The 18,276-nt window shown below is 35.3% G+C and overlaps 2 protein-coding genes and 2 non-coding genes across 4 annotated transcripts; all 4 read right to left on the bottom strand.

Moving 5' to 3' along the window:
* Positions 1–4,596: 4,596 nt before the first annotated feature.
* On the bottom strand, positions 4,597–4,694 carry LOC132620686 (small nucleolar RNA Z122). Its single transcript, XR_009575123.1, has one exon. It is a non-coding gene; the product is annotated as a small nucleolar RNA Z122 (small nucleolar RNA).
* Positions 4,695–5,068: 374 nt separating this feature from the next.
* LOC132619101 (uncharacterized) lies at positions 5,069–6,639 on the bottom strand. The gene has a single exon (XM_060334065.1). It carries the CDS (start codon positions 6,409–6,411, stop codon positions 5,275–5,277), a length of 1,137 nt encoding a protein of 378 aa, XP_060190048.1. The 5' UTR covers positions 6,412–6,639; the 3' UTR covers positions 5,069–5,274.
* Positions 6,640–9,383: 2,744 nt separating this feature from the next.
* Positions 9,384–9,455, bottom strand: TRNAH-GUG (transfer RNA histidin (anticodon GUG)). The gene has a single exon. It is a non-coding gene; the product is annotated as a tRNA-His (tRNA).
* Positions 9,456–12,453: 2,998 nt separating this feature from the next.
* Positions 12,454–18,083, bottom strand: LOC132617993 (uncharacterized). Its single transcript, XM_060333063.1, has 4 exons — positions 17,852–18,083; positions 15,151–15,321; positions 13,726–13,783; positions 12,454–12,925 (listed from the first exon to the last, which is right to left on the bottom strand). The coding sequence occupies exons 1-4, from the start codon at positions 18,081–18,083 to the stop codon at positions 12,919–12,921; spliced, it is 468 nt and encodes a 155-aa protein (XP_060189046.1). The 3' UTR covers positions 12,454–12,918.
* Between the last annotated feature and the right edge of the window lie 193 nt (positions 18,084–18,276).

Below are 18,276 nucleotides of genomic sequence, written 5' to 3'. Positions count from 1 at the left end.
TCAAAGTCAAGCAACTTATCATGGAAATTCCCAGTAGAATAATGAACTTGAAATTTGTAACATTTACATTCTCAATACAAGAAATAACTAGTCACTAGTAAGGAGTTACGAAAATATTACCGTACTTTTATCGAACCCCTAAAAAATGTATTCAACAATCTGACACATATCTAGCGGCATTTTTAAAAAATTCAAACCACATAGAACCGGAGTAAAGTGGACAAGAACGGTGAAGGATCCAATCACCGAATTCACGAGTTCAATAAAGTTTAGTATTTTGGAGTTAGTTTCTATACGAGCGTGCAAGAAACAAGTATTGATAAAGTTAGATCTATAAATGTGTCTCTATATGAATCTATGCTTGTCAAGTGGATCGGACCGGGCCATATAAATGAGGGTCACATGGGACCGGGTCATAGTTAGTGGACCGGGTTGGGGGAGGGAAAGGGGTGTCCGGCCCAGTCCCCTAACCGGGTAGGGGTACATAGTGGGCTAAGTGAGGCGGGCCGGGTTTTAGTTAGTCGGTCGGGCCGGGTTTTAGTTAGTGGGTCGCGCCGAATTTTAATTATTTTTAAAGAAAATTCTAATACTAAAATTTATTAGGATTTTAGTTAGTGGGTCGCGCCGAATTTTAATTATTTTTAAAGAAAATTCTAATACTAAAATTTATTAAGTTTGATACTTTAAAATCTAGTTGTTGTCAACTTTATTTTAATCATCAAATTCCTTAAATTATACTTTGGCCCTATTTTCAATCTATAAATACCATTCATTCTTCTCAATATTATCTCACAATTCCCTACTCTCCTCTTTCTCTAAATTTCCTACTCATCTAAATCTCTCTCTCTCTTCCAAGTTCCAAGTTCAAATTTCAAAATTTAAATTTAATGGATAATGATAATCCTCCACTCAAATGATTATCCCACAATTATAGCTACAACTATTTTATCCATAAATATATCAAAAGAACATCTCTCTTCCTACTTTTCTCCTACGTCGTTCTACATTTTCGTACGTCATCACAATCTATCTTCCAATTTCTCTTTGAGTTCATCCTTTTATTTTATTTTAACGATTCTGTAAACTCAGCTATCAGTAGGAATGACTGATGACACAACATTTCGACATAACTATCTTCCTTTTAATTATGCTAATTGATTATTTTTATAATAATATCCATGATGCTCAATAGTGTTATTATATATATGTAAAAATGTTTATTTATGTTTTTTTTTAAATAATAATAATTCGAAGTGGGCCGGGTCGGGCCCTCGGTGGGCTAGAACCTGGGCTATTGGTGGGCCGGGCTACCGGGCTAAATGGCATGTCCAGCCCAGCCCCCTAATTTTTTCCACCAGCCCAGCCCACCAACCTCTTTCCGGGTTGGGAGGCCGGGCCGTTTATGGGCCGGGTTAGGTGGGCCGGTCCCGGGCTGACCCGGCCCAATTGACAGGCTTATACGAATCAGAACCTATAAAGTTTAAATTTTGAATTCATTAAAATCAAGAATGGTCCATTTATTGAAATCAAGTGGCACTCAATCATAAGAGAGCACTGTGCACTTCAAGCTCTTGAGAAGCATTACAGGAAGGTTATAACAAAGAGAATGGGGACATGAAGCGGAGACAACGACAACTGAAAGAACTGTTATATCTTTATCTGATCCTCTGATTTTCACTACACACCTTTCTTCTTTCCTACAAAATTCACACATGCATGGACCTCTTTGCCAGCTGCTTTTTCTATATTGTCTTCAAGTACGTATGTATATATAAATCAAGAAAATAGCATTGTGCAGTCTAAAATCAACCCTCCCTTACCTTAATGCCTTGCTACTGTTTCAATTCCGCTTGCAAATGTCAACTTTTGAATGTACAAGTTTCAGGTTAATTGGAAAGGCAACATTTCTTACAGGGGCAAAAATTTACATGCTGACGCTAAACTATACTACTACTATTTTATCTTAGTTATAGTATATTAAGAATATGCATTAACTTATAATGGTTAATTAAATGACAAAGTGGATGTAAAAGTCATGTAGATATGTTCACCGACTTTATGTAAATATCGAATACGAGTAAATTTTTACCCCACGGGAACAGATCTCTTGGGGCTTATCATCTGGATAAGTAGTTTGCTCATTGGCTATGTAGGATTCGATTATATACACTAAATAGTATAGTATAACATATAGAACATGTTATTTGCCACTTTCACCGAGTGACCAGTGTAATTACCTTACGAGTAACATAATTTTGTAAATATTTTTATTCAGTCAATGGCAAAGACATAACTAGTCCTCGGGAAAAATATGAGTGTAGCCAATGGCAAAGACAGGATTTTCACCAATAAATTCAACGTCTATATATATGTAATAGGAGATGGTATATTTTTCCGACAGAATCCAATCCCCTAGCGCCGCCCATGAGTACAACTCAAACTCCATGCATATATATCCATCAAAAGCATTAAGACCAATTTAATTACTTTTTTGATTGAACAGGTGCTAGACTGATTGCATCTTCATATCTTTGAAACTCTATGATGAGTAGGTACCAAGCAACTTTGTTTTTAGTTAGCATAGAGAAAAGAGATGAGTCCAAAAGAAGCACTATAGCAGAGAGAGCAATTGGCTGTTGAGTAGACAAAGGTGTTATAGGCTTTTTTTTCTTTTGCTGACAGCACAGTTATTTAGCAAATGGATTCTCCAACAACATTTATTTCACACTTGGAAAGTACTCTGAGATATTATAAAGAGTTAATTTTAACATGGACTTATCACTTAATGGACTGTAGATGCCAGTTTTCCACATGGTAGCAACAATCATGCAAGCTTTACAAACTCTTCTTATTTAATGAAACAGACTTTTTTCAATCAGTTATAATGTACTAGTGGATGTATACGGATCATTCTCAAAGTAACCACAATAACATCAACAAGGCAAAAGGTCCAATTTTTTCTTCATTAAAAAGAGAGAGCTATGTGACGTTCGATCACTGCCATTTAAGAATTTATTGTTTTAAATTTCTTGATTAAGTAAATTATTCCCTTTTTATTCCCGAGGAAGGATAAAAATTAAGGTAATGTTTGAGTAGTTTTACGAAGTAATTATATAGGGCCGTTTGGTTGGAGGCATTAAGTGGGTTATTCCGGTATAAAATCTATCCTTTGTTTGGTTGAGGATATATATCTCATTTAGAAGGTGGCATAGATAATCCTGATTATAATCCTAGGATAGCCTCATTTTGAATTAAATTTGGTTATAGGAATTAGGGGTTATCTCAGAATAAAATTTGAGATTAAATCTATCCAACCTTTGGTTAAGAACATTAGCTATAGCAAGGATAATTTTACACCACAAGCTTGAGATTGTCTATCCAAATTCTAATTACAATCTCAAGATTATAATCCTAGGATAACCTGATGTTATACCAAATGATTAATAAGGATTCACTTGATTCAAAACAAGGTTATCCCAATATTATAATCAGGCTATCACTACTAAGAAATCTCTATTTTCCTATTGATTTTCCACTGAAAAATGTTCAGTGCTATTTTTTTATGACATGGAAACCCGCAGCCGCTACCCTTCGGGTGCGCACGGGGTAAACTTAGCTCCTGTGTAATAGCTCGCAAACCACACATGAGAGATAACCCGCACTATGTTCAGTGGCTATTTCCCACTGAATATTGGTGGGAAAGAACTAAATAGTAGTAGTATTTTCACACGGAAAAATCAAGAAGTTTCCCAGCGTTTCAATGGGAATCTGATTCCCACCATGCGTTTTCCCATTGAGCTAGTTCAGTGGGAATGAGGTGGGAAAATCATATTTTATAGCACAAATTTTCCATTGAATGTCGGTGGGAAATTTTTTATTTCTAATAGTGTATATAATCCCACCTTCTACATATGATAGATAATTCCAAGATTTCAAAATAAATATTATTCTGACTTTAGCCAACACTAACAACAAAATACTGGACAAATTTTATAGCAACCCCTAAGTAGAGTTGTATAGTGATGTTGACATTATAATGTGGGATTATAATAAAGCTGAATGATGCTTGTTTTTAAGAGCCCGTTTGGATTGACTTATAAGTTGACTTATAAGCTATTTTCAGCTTTTTTGAGTGTTTGGCTGGCCAGCTTAAAGTCATTTTATGCTTAAAATAAGCTCAAAAAAATAATTGGACCCATTTGACTTAGTTTATCTAAAGCAGCTTATAAGCTGAAAACAGCTTATAAGCCAAAAAAAATAAGTTGGACTACCCCAACTTATTTTTTTCAGCTTATTAGCTGCAAACAGCTTTAAGCTGTAAGCCAATCCAAACGGGCTCTAAGTAACCTGTGACGTAAGTAAAAGAATTTAAACTATAGTGCACAAAGCTAAACCAATTTGGATTTTAGGGTCTTTAATTTGAATGTCATTATTTTCCGTTATACCAATGGTTTAATTTATCACACTTTTTGACAATAATTTTATTTTTGCTTTTGAAAATAGAAGAAAAATAAAAATATATATTGCAAAATTCAAGAAGCATTTTTCATAGAAATCTTTACACCCATACAATCCATACAAGGCCCTTGAGGTGTTGTAGGGATCAGACTGACGTGCATAAAGCAGATTGATCAGGCAAAAACTGTCAGCTGGTTTCTCATTGTGCATTCAAGAACTTGTAGCCATTTCCCAATTCCAGTATAAAAAACAATAATTGAAGTAACAAAAATGAACAAAAACATTTTAAATTATATTTCCAGTAAAGCATATGCAAGCTAGAAGATGCCAATGCATGTCACGCTACCTTCTTTCTGCCCAGAAAATGCTAAACCTCTTATAAAAAGCATCACCACAACCAGAGAGAGCGCGTGAGAATCACGCTCTTAGTTCACATCACTGTTCAAGCATCACTGTTCATGATTCAACATTCAAGAATGAAATGAAGGGAAGAAAGAACTTTTTGAAAAGCTTCAAAAAGTATAACAGAGAGATTCCATAGCTTTCAGGTACAAGAAAATATAAATAATACTACTTTAATAACGATACTAAATAAAAGATTCAATTACGAGAAAAAAAATGAAAAATTCAAAAACATTAGCTTTAAGCATCAGAGTTAGCAAAAACAACAATGGAAGTAGTAAACAAGAGTTGCCTGGATATTTACATAAATTTTTCTAAGCCTGGAAAAACTGAAACTCCCATAACAACAAAAAACCCTCATAAATCTAACCGGAAAAGGATGAATATTACCAGGTTCTAACCTAAAAACTCTCTTCATTCTTTGACTGTTTTTGGTCTGCTGTTACTGTGATATTGTCCCTTGTTTCCATTTACAGATGAAGATGAAGAAGAAAACAGAGGAAATCCAAAGACCCCAGATTTACAAACTGGAACATTAAGAACAGGTGTAACACGAACATTAGCTGAATAAGATCTCTCCATTCCTCTATGTTTATACCTTGGTCCACCATTAAAAGTACTAGGACTGCTTGAACTTCTTTCTAAGCTATGGAAAACAATCTTCCCTGAAGAATTCATTCTAGGACTATCAACAGATGCTCCTCGAACAGTTGTGGTGAGAGTGGAGTCCGTTTGTCTACGAACTGGGCTTCTACCAGTTCTTGTAGCTTCAGATGATGATACCCTATGCTTCACCAGTCGTACCCTACGTGGATTAGCTGCATTTCTGTTTGGTCTATCTGAATCAAGGGAAAGTCTAGGAAGATCATCATGGTCATGGCCAGAAGAAGAAGAGGAAAGTGATAACCGAGAAGAAATTGAAACAGACTCAGTATCAGAGTCTTTTGTTAACAATGGAAGGTTAAGAGACGAGTCTAGAGAAGAACTCAATGATTTTGAGCTACGATGAAGGAAATTTTTGAGAGATTTGGTATTGCTAGGTAAAGATGAGGTTCGCTGATTTTCAAGCTTTGCGTTGTTGTTGTTTTGATGTTGTTTCTTTAAACCTAGAAGCTCCCTCCATCTTGTGGTACATCTTGGTGCTTTTGGAGAGAACAAATACGGATCAGCATTCGAAATCTCATTTCTCATCCGAAGTACTTGAGGGGTGGCACTATCTGTGGATGTAACATTAGCTGATGTCGTGGTAACAGGTCGGGTCATGGAAAGGTGAAGCGGGACTAGCTTTCCATCAGAGAAAAGCTGGTCGGCTGGCAACATAATCACCGGATCTTCAAGACAAAACTCGAAGTCATTTGAAACTTCTGGATCTAATTTTTCCGTTTTGTCTTCAAGAGTTGTCTTTTTTGTTCCTGCAACCTTGGATGTGTCGCCATTACTGAAGGACATCCTCGGACTCAACCAACCATATGACTTGTACTTAGTTGTCGGAGAACAATCCAAGAACTTCTCCGGCGACATACCCATTTTGTTTACGCAAGCTGAAGCCATTATAGAAGAAAACGTAACGTTTACAGAATATAATGGGGTATATATTAAAGTGAAGAACCCCAAAAATATCAGAGAGAGAAGCTAGGTAGCTAGGGTTTTGAAGAATGCGTTGTGAATAGTGCAAAAATAAAAAAAAAAAGATTAAGCTGAAAGCTTGCAGTGTATGTGGCGCTCCATTGTTTAGTGTAGCAGTATAGTAGCAAGGAGACTCTGTCCCAGTGGCATTATATGAGAAGGGGGAACACATAAATAGAAACAGTAGTACAGGTGGGTCCATTGTTTCCAACGAATGGGGAGTAGACACGTGTCATATGGTCAAAGATTAAAAAGCCCAAGGTCGATGTGACGATTTGGGTTCAAGGCCCAAACTGAAAAAGCGGGATACTTTTTGGGATCTTGGCGGGCATAACATAAATATTCGTTTTTATCTTAGTGGTCGTTTGGTTTAAGGTATAACATGGGTTATGTCGGTACTAATTTTTATATCACGTTTGGTATAAGGTATAGATTTATCCCGAGATTATTTTATACCTTGTATCAAACGTGGTATAAAAATTAGTGCTGGAATAACTCAACTTATACCTTCATAACCCACTTATACTGGTACTATTTTATACCATCTTTCAGATGGTATAAAATAATACCAACAGATGGTATAAATTAGTCCCGGGATTGTAATCCCGGGACTATTTTGACCTCAAACCAAACGACCACTTAATGAATTAAAATATATTAAATACTAGGTATTTACCGTTGTAATAATAAATTAGTAACTTAAAATATTTGATTTGCATCTGTTAATTAGGATGGTTCGAGGAAGTATCCTTGGAGCTGCGTACTGGCTACTTCGCCTGCTTTGCTTATTTAATTAACTTAATTAATTGATTAATATATAATTTTTACACAGCTAACAAAGTGAGTTTTTTTTTATTATTATTATTATCCTTTTTGTAATATGCGTTTTTTCGTTATCTCCAAAAGTCATGGGTTTATATTCTTACGAGAAAGTTAGTTTGTTGTTATGTTAAGGCGATGCCTTGAAGACCTCCAACTTGACTGCATCATTTGGATAAATACATAGTAGTTGCAATCTAGATTAGTGTTAAAAAGTTCCACTATACCTCGTTTACTTAAAACACATTGGATGTTTTTGGAACCCAGTGAATAATTTTAGTACTTGTACATTTATCATAAAAGAGAGTTGATATTATTTGTTCCTCCTCCCCTGTTATTTTATTTTACAAATGTGATTTATTTGACATATATTAAAAGGAAAAGGCGGAACACATCGACAATCTCTTAAATTTAATTAGACATCGAATTACGACATATTTCAATTAAGCATTTGAACACATAAAATGTGCCCAGTACACATTTTCGATTCAAAATTTGAAAAGAAAAAAAAATGTGTGTGTTATCATACGCCTATTATGTAGATAAATAACCACATAAAAAATGTACACATTCTTTACTATACTCATAAACCTCAGTTGGAAAGCGTCGAGGTTTTATGCTTTATTGAAGCTAATGCATATACTTAAGAAAGTGACATATTTTACGTTAACAATGCATATTATTAATGAAAGTGACATATTTTAAGTGATTGACTTATCTATGTAATAGACGCTTCAAAATACGCGCAAAAACTTTTCCAAGCTGAAAGTGTAAAAAAATAGAAATATTTTATCATGGTTTCAGGTGTTTAGGCAAAGTGGGCTGTAATTCAAGTATCTATGACAAATTTAGGAGAATGTAATCCACCAAAGGAAAAACTGGAAATCACGTTCGTAAATAAATACATTCAATGCTTCAATAATTCCTAACTTCTAAACTAACAACTACTTATATAGTTTGCGTGAATTGCAATTTCATTTATGTCAGGTGAAATCTTCGTTATACTAAGTCTTGGAACTTGTTCATTTGCTTATTATTTCGAGATCACTGGCTTTCACTACTTTGTTCTTCGAAATTTGATTAATATAAAGTGTTACTTATTGTTGCTTACCCCATGTGGCAAACTCAGAACAGAACAATTTGAAGATAGATAATCATGTTCTTGTTGGTTGATTTGTTAACAACGAGTACCGTAATTAGCGTGTTTGCTTATGGGGAAATTTTTAATTTTTGCTTTTTTGGTTTTTATATAAAGGGGGAATGTAAGAATATTTTCAATTTATAGGGTTTCACGTGAAGCACTTCACTGTCTCTGTTTCATCTTCCTTTAATTGGTGTTTATTATAAATAAATAATTTATATTGGTTGGTGATTTGTTGCATTTTTACCTCCATGCGCAAAGGTGGAGCTAGACTACTAGAGTATCAATTACGAGTTTAACAGAGCTCAGTAGTTTTAGCCAAAACTATGTATATAATTTCTTGACTTTTCACGAACAAACATTGCTCTTTTTTTTTTTTTTTTTTTTGGTTCATTAGACATAAAATCATCTTCTTTTGAATAATCATTTTCTGCCTTCAATGTCGATAAATTGTACATTGGTTTTACCACAATATAGAAAGACGAAGTTGAGAACTGATTATCAATTCACAAAATATGCAACATATGTGGCAGACAATATTACTGCCTTCAATGTATATCATAATACGTACCATATACATGAATGAAGCCTGTTTCTTGCTACACACATTATTTTTCCTTTTCTTTTACTAATAATCCATTTAATTTATGTGTGCTTCCATACGAACAGGACATGATAAGCCCAAGATTAAAAATGTTTGATAAGCACCTTCATATAGCTGGGAATATACTAACATAGGAGGAGAGTCATCTCCATAGCATATATAATAAGAACCAAGATTAAAAATGTTTGATAAGCACCTTCATATAGCTGGGAATATACTAACATAGGAGGAGAGTCATCTCCATAGCATATATAGTAAGAACCAAGATTAACTGTGAAAATTGAAAACTAAACTAAAAAAAATTAACTGTGAAAACTAAAATAAAAAAGGAAGTGTGGCTGCTGGGATTCGAGCCCAGGTCTCCACGGCCACAACGTGGAATTCTCACCACTAAACTACAGCCACTTTGTTGGTGGCATGATCCAACTAATAATTATGTTGTTTATTCCGTATGTCATTCTTTAGTTCTTCACATTTGACGGAGGAAATAGGATCTCTTGGCCTCTTACAATTTGAATAGAAGAAAATGTCGAACTATGATTCAAATTATAAGGAGGACATTCCAGTTCACAATTGGCTCCTTGTTAAATTCTTTTCAATTGACCATTTAGATTATTAGAGAAAGACGATTTACAATCAGTGGCGGAGTTATCTTTATCCAAAGGGAGTCAATTTGACGCCCTTTTGTCGAAAAAAAGATAAACTATATAGATATGTCAACTTTTTTATTATTTATATAGATTAGCATATGTTAAATCTCCTTGAAAGATGTAAATTATTTCGATTTGTCTTAGTGAAAATTCTGGCTCTGTTATATGATTAGAAGTCAAATGAAAACAAAAGTATCATCATATATATATAAGATAATAAAACACACGTAAATTGTAAAATTACATAATGGAAATATGATACAACATAATGTAAAATTGCTATACGATAGTCTAGTATACCACCCCCGCTTTCTCCCTAGAGGAAAAAGAACTCAATGGAATACAACGACAAATATTCTGAAACTAATAACATAACGACTGGACCAATCAAAACAAATGCAAAATCAACAAAAGGAACTACAAATAAAATAGTGTGAGTATAATCACCTCCCAAATAAGAATGCTTTAATTAGGTAGACAAATCTACTTAATTAGTTCTTAGGAGGTGGTGGAGTCAAAAATGGGATAGATGGAATAGAAGGAATATTTGGGATTGATGGCATTGGTGGCATTGCGAATTTTGGAATTGTTGGAATTGATGGCATTGGTGGCATTGATCCAATTTTTGGAATTGAGGGCATATTTGGAATATTTGGCATATTAGGAATATTTGGCATTCCTGGTATAGTAGGAATACTTGGATTATTGGTCTGTAATAGATTACGACCAGCTTCAGATTTTCCACTAATTGCTAAGGAGATAATAGCAATTATGAACATGCAAGTGTATATGCTTCTAGCCATAGTTTCTTTTTTACGTGTGTGGATTTGGAGTTGAGGTGCTGAGAAGATTTTGAGATTTTGTTTGATGATGATGAGAAGCTAATTGATTGAAGTATTTATAGTGGAACTTTGGTTAAGCTTATGATGTGATTATACAGTGTTAATTAATTTGTTGGTTTTGGTTATGACTTTTGATTGGTTGGTTTGGAAAGTAATGAAGGCTGAAGATAGATTGTTGTTGATGTTAGTTTACCATCACGAGTGTTGTATTTGCAACAATTGTCGAGTTTTGTTTCTTGTTGGATATAATTTCGTGTACGTGTTCAGCTTTCTTGGTTTTAAGTTGAACTATAATGGTTGTTAAACCACCTCATAACGGTACCTCTTCAAAAGCCTATCACAAGAAAGAGAATTTAACGAGATAGACTCAAGATTTAGTACTACAGATTTCTCTCATACGATTATTATTGTCAATTAGATGTAGAAGAAGTTCGCCTTCGTTAGCTTACCCAATAGTTTTGGTTATGACAAGCCAAAAACTGATCCTCTAAATGCCTTATAATCGTCCTTTTAGCCTATTCCCCTTATGCAATCGGAATACATTCAAAAATACTCTTGGAGTATTAAATTTGGTGCAAAAATACCCTCCATCCACCTTTGGGGTTTAAAATATCCCGGACGTTAACCTTTGGGGCCTAAAATACCCCTGGCGTTAACCTTTGGGGCCTAAAATACCCTTATTTTTAACGGACCCATTTTAAAACTCAATTAACAATTTCATTTATTACGTGGTAGCTTCTCATTGGTTAATAAAATAATTAACTTAAACTAATTAATCCCCCATTTAACCCGATCCAACTAATAAGCCCTACCCGCCCAATTAAATCCCCTTTTATCCATATCAAAAGAAACCTCGAACCCATTCAACTAATAAGCCCGACCCTCGAACGGTGTAGACATTTGGGAGGTGATTCAACCAATACATGAAACACCGAAAGAAACAATGTGTTTCCATTTCATGGTTTGTTTCTTACAGTGTTTCATGGTTGTAATTTCAGTTGAAAATGACGTATTTAATTTCCTTTAACAAGAAATCTCTTGTAGTCAAATTCTGGTACGTCTTCAAGTGTTTCAATGTAAAGGTTTATCAATTTAACTGATCCTTTTTATGTTGAGTTATTTATTGGTGAATCATGAATGTATATATAGCAATGCAAAAAAAAAAAATAGAAAAGAATATTACTTTTACAGGGTGGTGTTTGACTAATTCTACTTTGAAAGTTTGAACTAAAATAAAATAGAAACAGTGTATTTCTGTTTCATGGTTCGTTTCTTTCAGTGTTTCATGTATTGGTTGAATTACCATCCAAATGTCGGCACCGTTAGAGGGTCGGGCTTATTAATGGAATGGGTTCAAGGGTTTCTTTTAATATGGATAAAAGGGAATTTAATTGGGCGGGTAGGACTTATTAGTTGGATCGGGTTAAATGGGAGATTAATTAGTTTAAGTTAATTATTTTATTAACCAATGAGAAGCTGCCACATAATAAATGAAATTGTTAATTGGGTCTTGAAATGGATCCGATAAAAATAAGGGTATTTTAGGCCCCGAAGGTTGACACCAGGGGTATTTTAGGCCCCAAAGATTAACGTCGGAGGTATTTTAGGCCCCAAAGGTGGATGGAAGTTATTTTTACACCAAATCTAATAGTTTAATGGTATTTTAGGCCCTTTTCGTTAGCAGAATAGAGATTCTAAGCGCAATAAGAAGGATTACTCTCTGAAAATGACATAACACTGCATTCTCTGTGTCTGCAACTGGTCAACTTCACCTCTGATCACTTTAAGTTCTTCTTCACCTGATGACGATGACCTGTGATCATTCCTTCTATGCATCTGATGACTCTTTGGTATAGAACTTGTTTTGCATTGCTTGCAAAACAGTATGGTGTATAAGATGTAAAGCTCTACTTAGATCTTAATAATGACCGTTAATATTGCCATCCAAAACTCTTCTGGGTACACATTATACACCAAAAATTCAGGTTGTAAAACAAAACGGTTAACAATAAGTTCCGAGCAGAAAATAACAATTAAGTTTCAGAAAGATACACCCTTCAAATTGCACCTACAGGCCTACTCTAGCTGAGCTGCTAACCAGGCGTCACGCGTTTTCCATTTTTAAGTGTTTTGCTTTCCTGGGCAACTCGGACATACTCTGGCAGCTGAAAACGTACATTTTTGACAGACAAAAGAACCAATTTCAAATAAGGGATAGCACTTTCACCCAATCTGTTCGGAATGCCAGAATGCTATAACCTCGTGCATCAGACTGCCTTTTACACCACAAGGCTGAATCAGCTTCAAATGCTTGCAATCAGAAGGAGATTCTACTGGCACTGCAAAGGACATCTGAATCTTGTACCTGGATTTTGATCATGAACTGCCCCAACAGAACCACATAGTAACTGATTTAGAAGTTTGTCAATGATATAAAGCCAATACACTTCCTTTCGGACATTATCGAAGCAATACTGAGAAAATTTAGCTCATCCAAAGGTTATCACGCTTTGCATCTTCCAATAATATTGCAAACTAACACACCAACTTGCAAATGATTGGCACAGCAAACAATTGAAGCACCAAGACATTGAAACATAAAGACAGAATAAGTATATCGAATTATTTTCCATTTGATGCATACTGAGAATGTTAGTGATGGAAGGTAAGAAAATCCCACGGAATGCATACGGGCTGAAAAAAGGTCATGTAAGAGGGCTCTACCTGCAGCCCGTTGCTAGGTTTGGGTATCACTTACCATGCAAGATAATCTAAGGATGGGATGTCAAGATTTGCCACTAACATTCTCCATAAAACAGTGGAAGTGACTTCTTCCATAGAGGAGAAAAAAGGGGTAAGACTGCGTGGATCATTGGCTTATTTCTCAACCATGTTTATCATGCTAGTTTCTGATGTACTCCTACAGAGTAAAACTGTTTTAAGAAGTTCATATAAAAATCAAATAATGCACCAGACTTGTGTGTTCTAGATCCTAACAAACATGGTAGTAAACACCAGATATGACCCAATAAACCTCAATAACCTTTTTGCATCAAAAGACTAGGAAACATTTCACGAATTAACCTCTTACACAAATTGTATCCTTGATGTTGCCACTCATGCATATCCAAAGGGAAGAATCTAGCATGTTCATCGAACACCAGAAACACAAATTTACATTACCTCTTCAATGAAGACTGATGGTTCTCATGGTCTCGTGCACCATCCCCTGTGGACTTCTCTGCAAAGAAGATATAACAAGGTATTATTGGATAATCTCCAGCCGACTCAGCCAAAATGCACAAACGGAAAAGCAGGTACTCTAACTGATGTTGTAATTAAGCTAGTCTAATTCAAACTACTTTACTCTTAATACCCTGAAACATCTTTAGCACACCACAACATATTTGCCCTGCAGTCATAGACAACCCACAAAGAGAGAAATAGATAGAAAGTGGAAACATTTCCTATTTGAAAAATATGCACGAAATAAAAGCCAATTTGTTCAGTTTGTCCATCATAAACTAGATCATGACAAGATTTGGGACAGCTGGAGTAATTTCCACATCATAAGCGAAAATTCCACTGGTTTGCTGCTTATTACCCAAAATAGATCAGTACCAGTTACATATAATATACCACAAAAGTCTCAAGCCGCACAAGGGACAACTAATATTCATAGAATGCACTTCTTGAATATCAGAAAACCACATCAATTATACAATTCTCATATATCCGTGCCTACCAAAGATACAATAAGACCCGCAATCTCTCAGAGTGAATGTTCAAACCATTGTCAACCTAGACCACAGCAATAACGCAACATCATGCCCATGCCTTGCCGCAACAAGATGCCAATGAAGAAGAAGAAAAACCATAATTATATCCTCCAAGATCATCATAGTGAAATCCCCCAAGTTCATAACCCTCTAGATGTACCACTTTTTTCTTTTTTACAACTCCCTATGTTTCAATTTATATGATTTTTTTTAATAACCTTTCCATTTTGGAATGTTTAAAAATGTTTAACACCATTCCATTAAAAACATTATTCTATAACAACATCCAAGAATTTAAATTTAGTTAACTACTCAAATTTTAAACTTTGATGAAATTTTGTTTTGTTAACTTTTCAACCACTATTTTAGTAATTTCTTTATAACCGAGACTCCCTGAAGTCTAGTGCCACACGGTTCGACTCAGTGATCTATAAGTCAAATTAACATTTTAAACTTCATGCACAATCAAACAGATCATTTAAAATGCAAAGGAGGAAACCCTTTTTTCCATAGATAGAGTGGATATAAGCTTAACTTTACTAAGCTTTTGAGAAAAATACTCTCATGGAAAAGTTAAATTGCCAAGAGAAGATGTGGAATTACTGTTTCACAGAACTTTATATCCAATGGCTTGGACATAACACCAAATTCATGTACTTATACCTATTTACCAAGATAAATCGTGTCCACAGAACTATTTGAAAGATTACTAAGTGAAGCACTCATATCGAAATGCAAAGTATCAATCAAGATAAAGAATGAGAACCTGCATACATCCTATTCGAATTGCCATGAAAAAGCTTGATATAAGGAAAAAAAAAAAGCGTACCATGTATCAAGCCAGCAGATAATGTGTGGTCGATATTATCAAGACGCCTCTGTATAGACTTCAAAACTGAGTTCAATGATGTAATTCTTTTCCTAACACTAGAAATTCTGGCAGCATGCTGCATGATAAAAGGCAACGGGGCATCTTCCAGCAGCTTGTCAAGCTCTGCAGGTAGAAGCAGGACCATGAAAGAACAAGACAAGCAATCACATAAAAACAGAATTTTGATTAAAACACCTCACTCAGCAACCTAATCCCTATTCCTAATAGCCCTTTTAATATTTTAGATATTATATAGACAATATTTTCCTTGCATATATATAGCATGAAATTTCCGGGTGCTTGTATATATGCGGCTGAAGTTCTATTATGTCTGATCACTGTTTCCCTTTACTCCTTTCCAAACTTCTCTATCCTATGGCTCTCAGAGAGATCACCCTCCTGTAGAGAAATCATTTAGGATCTATATTCATTTTCATATTTTCCTTGCGTATCCAGCCATTCATCAGCAAAAATGGAAGATAGGACTGATACTGTCCAAGAAATAGTAACACTGGAAATGAACTACCTGGTCGAAATAAATCCTTTCAAGAAAAGTTCCTACAAAGGAATGAAAGGGGTGACTGAAAGTCTAAGAAGCACTGTCAAGGGAAATCTATCAACTATTTCAAACAGTCATATGCTTGCACCCGAATTCGGCTGAGTGCACAACGTGTAGTAAGAATAGTAGTTATGGACCCTGTAGACCATCCCTGTGGGGATGGTGAAGGGAGAGTCCCATATACAAAAGATATGCTTTTTGATTGATTTAGGCGGTAACCCTTCTTAGAAGTAGAACCCATTGAGGGGGGCCTCAGTCCATCAAGGGGAGAGTGGTCAAAAGGAGCAGACTGTAAATCTTTATAAGTAGTATTTATCTTATGCTCCAGCTTTCTAATTAACTTATTACTTGCTCTTCTCTACTTTTGGAGTCAAATACAAACAACTAAGAGAATTAAAACTTTATTAACAGCCTCTAAACCCTGTCACCTCTGAATTGTTGCAACTTGCAAGCCAAATTGCAGTGCAGTTATCCTCGTATAAAAGATAACTTAACACATTCAAACTAACTAGCCAAAATTACTGAGAGCTTTTCCAGGTAACTGTTTCAGATATCTACTTTAACAAAAGTGCTGTTATTTTCTACTTCTGGAATGATAAGGAACAACCCTTGAATAGTAGAATCATCCAAGACCTACACATTATTAATGCAGTTGATGTGGATAAATGGAGAGAAGAGTCTACTGTCATGTCACTGGGCAATTGACATGTAGAAACAAAACTCAAAAAAATGCAGTTTTCTTCATTTTTCAATTGCAATTGCATGTCACCACTAATAATCAGGTATAGAGAAGAACGGCGACATGGCTTCTTTACATAGAGAACACAAAAGTCTCATTGTACGTATCAATGGGAGAGGAAGGAGGTAAAAAATTATTTCAAGATATCTTAAACTCTTTTTTTGCACACAAGGAAATATAGTCCACTAAGTTATTTGATTGTTCAAAATGTCTGGAATAAAGAGGACTTTTTTCAAACAATGTCATTAAACTTCTGTTAAAATGTACAAAAACAACGTGTTCCCCTTTTCTGCTTTAAGCTTTGAGGTTCATTGAAAACTTAGAATATCACTTAACTCATTGAAAACTTGGGGTTCACTTAACTAATGAAAGTAATTTGGATCATGACAAAAAAAAGTTTGTGTCTTTATTCGCATGAAAACAAATCCTGAGTTGCAATGGGAGTAGAAGGTGCGAAGGAATTACATATACAAATGTTTGCCTGCCCCTGCCCCTGCCCCCACCCCCATCTCCAACCCACCACACACACACACCTTAGTGATTTTTCTAATTTTTTATTTTATGCATGATAATGGTGTCTAGGCAGCTTGTGCTCATCTCGACTAATCCATTGAACAACTTGCTACATAGCACAACCACATCTGTTTGGGTAAGCCTGCATATCACATTGCAGCTGGATTGTTACTCCTATGGCTCAACCATTCAGCTATCCTGTTGGAATATCCACCTTAGTGAAGATTATTTGGAGTGTTTTCTAAGATGTACCATAATAGAGCAATTTTGTTCGCAAAGGCTCCTACTTTATACTATTCCATAACAGTTGGGAACTAAAATGTAATTTTCAGACTAATAAACAGTAAACGGATCCCTAACTCCCAATTCTTCCCCGTACAAAAGAAGATAATTTAAGTGTCTTACTTGTCTTTTTGGTTTGTCCCAAAAAGAGTGTCTCTTTCTATATTTAGTAAGTTGATTGTTCAAATGAAAAGTTTAAAATCACACGATTCAAAAGACATTTTAGTACATTAGACACATCTTTAATTTAGGATCACAAGATTCAATGGTATAATCCCACCAGGTGAGGTCTGGGGAGGTTAGAGTGTACACATACCAACACGGGGGTAAGGTTTGCGTACACTCTACCCTTCCCAAACTCCACCCAGTAGGATTATACTGGGTATGTTGTTATAAGATTCAAGAGTGTCTCATTATTTTCAAAGCTTCCTACTTTCATACTATTCAATAACAATTGGGAACAAAGAATGTAATGTTTCAGCCTAATAAACAGTAAATGGACCCCCAACTCCAATTCTTCCACACAAATGTGGAAATTAAGCTCATTTGATTAAAGGTACCTGCAGTGAGACGATCGAGGGTGGAAGAGAGTTGATCTTGACTACGACACGTGGCGGCAGCGCTATCATCAAATTCCTTAATTATTGATGAAATTATAGTTGAAAGCCCCTTCGCTAAGGGAGAATTTGAAGTGTCGTTGTTGTTGACGCCATCGCCGCCGCAATCGGCGGGGATAGTGGTTGTCGAGTCATGCTCCGCCGTGTCGGACGGTTGTTTTTCTGATGCTTCGTTTGACATTCTTTTTTCCGCTACTCGTCAGCAGGAATATTCACTCGTCTTTTACCCTCTGTTTGTATGGTTGTTTCCTGTGGATCATTAATGTATTCCTACAGTAGGTGGTGTATTGTATTGTAGTATATTAATGAATACGATATTTGGATAGACTGCATCGTTTGTTGTGGTTTAATAATATTTATATTATTTTGTTTGA

The sequence above is a fragment of the Lycium barbarum genome, chromosome 11 (genome assembly GCF_019175385.1).
Source record: "Lycium barbarum isolate Lr01 chromosome 11, ASM1917538v2, whole genome shotgun sequence".
NCBI lineage: Eukaryota > Viridiplantae > Streptophyta > Magnoliopsida > Solanales > Solanaceae > Lycium > Lycium barbarum.
Note: the sequence above shows the minus strand (reverse complement) of the source record. Positions and strands in the feature narration are given on the sequence as shown.

Excerpts from the sequence above, each read along its gene's own strand:
- LOC132619101 (XM_060334065.1), bottom strand. The coding sequence starts at position 6,411 with ATGGCTTCAGCTTGCGTAAACAAAATGGGTATGTCGCCGGAGAAGTTC.
- LOC132617993 (XM_060333063.1), bottom strand. The coding sequence starts at position 18,083 with ATGTCAAACGAAGCATCAGAAAAACAACCGTCCGACACGGCGGAGCAT. Across the intron at positions 15,322-17,851 it reads TTCCACCCTCGATCGTCTCA|CTGCAGAGCTTGACAAGCTG; the intron begins CTGCAGGTACCT and ends TCCTGCTTCTAC. Across the intron at positions 13,784-15,150 it reads ATCTGCTGGCTTGATACATG|AGAAGTCCACAGGGGATGGT; the intron begins GTACGCTTTTTT and ends TCTTCTTTGCAG.